The sequence below is a fragment of the Acomys russatus genome, chromosome 29, assembly GCF_903995435.1.
Source record: "Acomys russatus chromosome 29, mAcoRus1.1, whole genome shotgun sequence".
In the NCBI taxonomy this organism is placed as follows: domain Eukaryota; kingdom Metazoa; phylum Chordata; class Mammalia; order Rodentia; family Muridae; genus Acomys; species Acomys russatus.
The window spans coordinates 43,865,317-43,872,497 of record NC_067165.1 but is presented as its reverse complement, the minus strand read 5'-3'; the positions used below and the strand labels follow the sequence as shown (position 1 = coordinate 43,872,497).

General features: G+C 56.4%; 1 protein-coding gene across 1 annotated transcript in view; it reads right to left on the bottom strand.

The window, feature by feature from the left end:
• Positions 1 to 245: 245 nt before the first annotated feature.
• Positions 246 to 7,181, bottom strand: part of LOC127211291 (nephrocystin-4-like) — a 42,018-nt gene continuing 35,082 nt past the window's right edge. The window contains exons 10-11 of the mRNA XM_051171109.1: positions 1,776 to 1,834; positions 246 to 371 (exon numbers count right to left, since the gene is read on the bottom strand). Coding sequence (XP_051027066.1) covers positions 246 to 371; positions 1,776 to 1,834 — 185 coding nt within the window. The remainder of the gene's footprint in view (positions 372 to 1,775; positions 1,835 to 7,181) is intronic.

The window sequence follows — 7,181 nt, the reverse complement described above, 5'->3', positions numbered from 1 at the left end:
TTGCTTTCACCTGTAATTCAAGTTTAGCGGTCATTCTGTATCTTATGCTGCACCCTCATCTGTGAGCTACAAAGCAATGAGGAGGAAAGCACTGGGCACAGCAGTACTGCCGAGACACCTGATGTGCAAGGCCTCAGCTCCCAGCCCACATCACACAAAACCCCAAGTACCAAGCAAGCATCAGATTTCCTTCCCATCAGGGGTTGATCAGCCTGTGTGGGAGAAGGAAGCAGGACAGGGTGGGGTCAACTTACTGCCTGGATCTGGGGTCCCTCCAGGGACTTGAGACTGTCCAGGGGTTGAGGAGGGGGCTTGGAAGAGCTCCGTGGAGCCAGAGACTGTGGGGAGGCTGCCAGCTGGGAAAGCGACAGCTGCAAGGCAAGGGTTCTTGGGTGAAATGCCAGCCCATTCACGAGGCCACCAGCTCACAGACACCGGGAGGGTGCTTGCACAGACCCCACGGGAGAGGAATCCCTGCGGGCAGTGATGTCAGCAGATGCTGTCAAACCCAGAGGCATCCAGATTCCCTTCATTCATTATTATAAGGAGGCCTGGCGCTGTGACCTCCCAAACATCACAGGTGGGTGGAGAGGAGAGGGCGTCCTGCTGCAGGACAGACACTAGCGCACCTCCTATCCTTCATTCCTATCCTTGCACTGAACGCCTCCAAGGCCCTGTCCAGCTCCCTGTCCACTGAGTCTCCCCACCAAGGCAGTGACCACACCAGCCGCCCATCAGGGGCCTAGGGACAGAATTCCCACCCTCACCTCCTCAGACGACGATCTGTGCCTCAGTCTCCTCACTGCTGTAAAAATAGGCTCAATGGCTGGGCTAAGCCAACTATAAATGTTTATGTTCACAAGTGGAAAACGACTGCTGATACCAGAAGCTACGAGTGAGATGGGGAGGAGGGTGGGGTGGGGGTGGAATGGAGTGGGTTGAGGTCAGGTAGGGTGGGATACGTAGGGATGAGTAGGGGTGGGGGGAGGTGGGATGGGGTGGGGTAGAATGGGTGTGGCTCCAAGCTGCACTAGAGCATGTGTGTTGCAGCTGGACTGTACTTCCAGGGTGCACTTCTGAGGGGCGGTGGTTCCAGCAAGGACAGCTAGCCCAGAGGAGAGCTCAGTGGGATGAGGGCAGGAGCAGTGAGCACCATGGGAAAGGTCTTTAGGGTCCACTCGGCCCCCTTCAGACTACTAGGCCGGCAGGTGGTGCTCAGACTGCACCTTGGATCTGGCTTCTCTAGAAGCCAAGATGATACTGAACGTCGTGAAGCCAATGCCACCCCAGGGCCAGGGGACACAAGAGCCTCCAGCCCACCCAGCTGCCAATGACACAGCCAGGAAGAACTAGAAAGTTCTAGACTGTGGAGATGAATGCTGGCTGGTAGGCAGATGGCTATCCAGATGTCCTGCCTCTGTCAGCTGTGGTCCACAATGTGCCAGCACCAAGAGCTTGGCCCATGGGCCTGCTGCTGCCTGGTGTCTGTGTCAGTCTGGGAGAAGTGAAGGCCAGGTTCCCGTGTCTCAGGCAGTCAGTGGCATTGGCTCAACAAGCGTCACCACAGGGGGAATGTGGTGGCAAGGTCCAGGATCAGTAAGCTACCAGATTGGCTGCTGGACCTGGAAGCCAACTAGCTGAAGAAGGTCGCAGGACAGAGCAGGGGGGACCAAAGACACCCCCAGCCCCAGCATGCACAGAGTCCTTTCTTAGGCCCCAAACACCCTGAGCCCATATTCTAGCATGTGTAAGAGACCCCCTGAGCCTGGACTTACCCCTGGTCCCACAGGAGAGTCCTGGATCGCAGCAAGATCCTGCACTGGTGCTGGCGTGCCTGGGGTAGGGGAGCACAAGGGGCCATGAGCCTCTGAGGGCCCAGAGCCCAAGATTCCAGTCCAATCAGGCCCACTGTTTCTCTACCTCATCTGTAACTGGCTGTGTGCGTGAACTGTGGCCAGCATAGTTCTTCCGTACCCGAAGGGACTAGAAGCGTGGCCACAGCCTCCTCACACCTACTCTGCCACGCCCTTCCCTCTGCAGCAAACAGCCTTCCTAAGTGTGGACCAAGTGAGACAGGACCATGGTTCCTAGACCCTCGGGTCCCTGGGTCCTCGAGCTCTGACACATAACTCCACTACTGCAGGCTCTCTGCCATTCATACCACTGTCTTGGGGTACCCAGCTCTGAGGGATCCCTAGCACAATGGTTCCAAGGCTGTGGCTTGTCTCATGGTCCCGGTCCCACCTACGGAGCACAGCCCGTGCACCAGGCCCTCTTCATTCATGGTGCAGGTGCCCCTTTGGGAAGTGTAGGCAGAAGTCAAGGCCAGCCCTCTACTGAGTTCCCCAAGCAAGGGGCTAGGAAGAGCTGTGGCCCTTGAGAGGCCAACGCAGTGTCCAGTGGCCCAAGGAGCCCTCTGCAGACTGACACTCTCCTCTACTGGGGCTGCCTGCGCTCACTGCCCTACAGCAGTGGTCAAGCCAGAAGTGAGGCTGCGGTTGCTCTGTGTGGAACACCACAGCCACGTTCCATCTTATAGCCACGTCACACAAGCCACCAGTGGCCTTCACCTCCAAGGTCACAACCTGCTATCCACACTGGGGGCTGCCTCGATGAGGCCCCAGACCATCATACAGGGAGGGCCACCTCTGCCTGCCCCCAGAGACTAGGGTATGGCCAGAGTGGCGTTTCCCTGTGGAGTGGCGCGACTGCAGTATTAAGATCAGAGCTCCCGTCTCCAGCTTCCGGTCCAGCCCTTGCCTGGATCACTACAGTCCCCAGTTGTGGGACATTGCCAAATTCCAGGGGACCTTATCCCTGAGTGGACTTCAATTTCTGGAAAAATTGTGCCCTCTCCCCAGGGCCTTCAGTAGCCAACACTCATGGGGCCAACAAGAGACACTAGCCACTCACATACCCTCTCTTCCTCCCCTGGGCCCCCCCGCTGCCCTGGCTCCATATGGCCCCCAACTGCCATGAATACGTCTTTCATACGTGCCAAGGTCCCCTGGGGCCCCCACAGCTGACAGCCTGGTGTCCCTGTCTCTGTACGACCTGTGTGGAGAAGGCCCAACAGCCTCCTGCTGCACTCTGGGTAGCAACAAAACAAAAATGAGGCCAGCACACTCACTACTGAGGACGAAACGCAGAACAAAGTGCTTCAGCCTACACGGCAGTGGCTTTCGGACCACACACACCGCCTAGCTTCTCCTGGCTGCTTTCCAGAGGGTCCCCTAGGCAGCTTGTCCTGGGCCTTGTGAGGGCTCACTGATGGGGACAAGATGATAGGGAGTTGTGGGTGCCAGTCAAAAATGACTTCTGCCTCAGGTGACCCAACTGTCTAGCCTGTCCGGTACTGGCGCATGGCCCAGCTGCCACCTGGTAAGGGTCCACTCACCTACCAACTCTCTCCTAACATGTCGACCAACAGGGTTCCCAGAGACCCGGACACTGGCGTCCGAGGAGCCTGTGGTGTGAGGAACCAGCTGCATTGCTTTAGGGGAGCCAGAAGACAAGCCCAGCCGACTGTTTACCCTAGGATAGTCTCAGCTCTCCGGTGGGGCAAATGTGGGTGCTGCCAGCCAGCTGGCCATCACAGGGTGCCTGGCCCCAGTCCCCAGACCATCTTCTGTAGCTCCGTCCTCTTCCAACAGCCTAAAGATCAAACAGGAAAGCTCTACTTTGTTCCGCCCTAAATGGGGACTTGGAAAACTCTGCAGGCTGATTTTAGTAAAGAGGAAAAATTGCAGGAGATGGCTCCATTATCCTTAGCTGAGAGAACGCCAGCACTTAGGCTCGGGCCTGTGCATCCTCCGGGTGAGGGAAAGCTCGGTGGCTGGAGGCGACACTACCGGGGCCCATTACCGCTTCTCCCCCCAGGCTCAAATTTGGGTATTGTATGGTAGTTTTTCTTCATGTAATTCTTATATTGTGGCTTACCATGCAATTTTACCTTCTGAGAGAGTTAAAACAGCCTTTAAAAGGCTCTGGCAGCCCTCTTACGACACCTGCTGTGAGCCCAGGCTGTGAGGGCCCAACCCACACCCCAGAGAAACACAGGCTTGGAAGAAATGCATCCAGACCCAAAGAGGCTTATTTTCCAATCTTTGCTTCGCCCCTCCTTGGGACCCCACAGGAAGGCTGCGTCTAATGAGAAGACCCACTTCCGCAACAGCACACAACTGGGCAGGACCCCAGGCAGCACAGCTACGTGCCACACCTGCCTGCAGAATGCCCAAGGGCACACACTGTCCCTGAACCCATACAACATGACTGACCACTTACAGCAAGGAGGCCTCGGCCAAGCAGGGATGCTGTGTGCTGACCAGGGCAAAGGCAGCAAGGTGGCCTTACAGTGAGAAGAGCAGGTGACCAAACACATGTGGCTGGCTGGCCTGCGGCAAGCTCCCTGGCTCCCTGGGCAGAGTGGCCCGCAAGGCTCTGGCCCCACCACGGCATCCATCTGCTAGCTTCAGTTCCCACGTGGCCACGGAATGTATAAGCCTTTAGTTCTAGCTAGGTGCTTCTTGTCAGAACCCCATGATGGGTGGCCCTGCCGCAGCTAGAAGGCCCTTGGGCTGCACCAATGGCAGCGATCAGCCGAGCCTGCACAGGGTCCATGAGCAGCTGCCAACGTGCCACCGCTTCTCTGAAGAGTGTGCCCTTGGAGCCTGGGCTCCATCCCTGGACTGAGATAGTGTTTGGCCGTGCCTGGGCTGCTGGGCTTGAGAAGAGACCTGGCCACTATGGGGAGCAGGCAAGCATGCGGACGCAGAGGATCCTGGGAACATGTGGCCAGTGCAGCTCAGCTGCACACAAGCTGACAGAATACAGAGAATAGAGTCAGTGGGTCCCCCAGACACCAGCAGAGGCCGCTGGCCAATTGCCAGAAACAAGGAAAACAGTTCCCTGACCTCGGCAGGGCCCGTGTCCTGCTGGAACACCGTCTACCTGTTCCTGACACTTTCTTACTCTTTGCCAGTCTCCACATGCCAAGAACTGCCATTGCGAAGTCTCCATTGTCCGCCCCAGGTGTGTCAGTTCAGCCTCAAGAAGCCCTAACGTCCTCCACCTGACTAAGCCAGGCAGCAGCCTATGCTCTGACCCCAATCTAAGCTGTCGCAGGTCTCTTCAGGTCACTCAAAGACCCAAGGCCTCCTGTGCACGTTAGGGAGAAGGGCTGCAGTGTGGTCAGAGGGGACACTTGCCTGCGACACGCTGGGCTGCTTCCTTCCAGCCCAGGACAGATGTCAGCGTGTTTTAGCCTGACCACACATGGTGGGCACTGTGCTCTACCCATGTCCACCCATACAGCTGGCTGGTATCCATGTCCACCCATACAGCTGGCTGGTACCCATGTCCATCCGCACAGCTGGCTGGTGTCCCAAAGGGCGAGTGCACACTGAGCTTTTCTGCTCATTCACAGCACCCTTCCAAAAGATGGGATTGAGGCACGAGGCAGTGCCCTCCCCACAACCCTCTCACTTCCACTGTCACATTGTTAATGTATAGGGGCTCAGGAGAGCAGGAGCTGCCCCCACCGCATCACTCAGCCGCCACTGAATGGTCATTTGTCCCCTTGAGCCATGTGACAGTGCACAGACAGGATGGGCAATGTCTTTCTCATCTTTAATCTCCAATACCTCTGATTCCTGTGTCCCAATTTGTCATGTGCTTGTACTTAAGCAAAGGCCATAGAAAGATACCAAGACAAGGAAGTAGCTGGCAGAGGACAGGAAAGCCACATCCACCACTGTCTCAGGGCTGCTGGCCCTGGGGACGCCCAGTACAACAGAACCTGTGGAGCCTGGGCGTGTTTTTTCTGGAAGGATGGATGGGTTACCATGGCATCTCCTGCTGATGGCCTTGGGTGGGGGGGGGGCGGCAGGGGGGTGCCGGGGGTAGAGGATAGTGGGGCACTGCACACAAGGCAGCCCAGGGCACTCTGTCTCTGAGCACTAGCTCCCTTACTGAAGGAGCAGCAGGCATGTGGGGTGGGGGTGGAGGAATGTGGGTAGAGGAAAGCACTGGGTTTGCTGAATGCCCAGCCCGTGGTCACCTTCGGCCAACCACAAGACAGGGAAGCAAAAGCCTTGAGGGTGGAGCAGGAAAGGAGAGAGGCAGGAGACAGTTGCCTAGCAACAGGCAGCAGCTGGAGAAGGGTGGAGGCAGAGAGGGCGGGTGACAGTGTGGCCCATCACAGAGAGGGAGAGGAACGAAAGGCCTGGGCCCTAATGAGATGGTAGTTAGACCTACAGAAAGGTAGCAAAGTGGCTCCGTGTCACCAGACTGTGGGGATAAAGGATGAATCACTACTAATGGGCTCCGTCCGGGTGCCGGAATTCACAAGGCAAACCCATCCAAACAGCCTTTATTCCTCGCTGAGAGTAAGCCATCCTTCCTGAGGCTTTGATCACTGGGATGGAAAATGGGAAACTAAGAGATAAAGGTGACAGGGCGGGTGTGGGCCTCCACCTGTGTGGACTCAGACCACAGCCCTCATGGAATGGAAAAGCCAGGTGATCCATCCAGAGCCCCGAAGGTCAGCTCAGCTCAGTTTACTGACAGAGACCACGCTCTCCACGGCCCTGTGCCCAGACTTCTTCAGCACATACAATGGAGACTCTGCTGCTGTGTCCAAGGCAGCCAAAAACCTCTCCCCCAAGTTGTGTGGGCAAGCAGGCTCCCCCAATACATGGCCAACTGTCCATAGGGGCTACATGGCACAGTGGCAGCCGGCGGGATCTAACCACACACGGACCCTGGGAAACACGCAGTGCACGTGGCGATGACCCCTGCTACAGGACTGTTTTCAGATCTACTGAGCAAACAATCCAAAATGCTGTCGCCACGAGAACACTCAAAAGCAAAATATATGGGTCAAGGAAATTCCAAGTTTAATCGAAAGTGTGACCTGAGCGCCCTCTAGTGGCGATGTGTTTGCTCTCCCGCTGCCAGTGATGAACAGACCTCTGCCTCTCTGTCAACTTTATAGGAAAAATAAAAACGATGATGCATAAGGGAAGGCCCAAATACCTCACCTAAAGTGACGGCCACACGCCATTAAGATTTCCAGAGGAGCTGTGTAAGCTGGTGTGACACTGAGGTCTGCAAAGTTGTCCTCATAAGTTAGACACTAGTGGATATTTAAAGTTTCTTTATACTGGGGTCTTGGGAGGCAA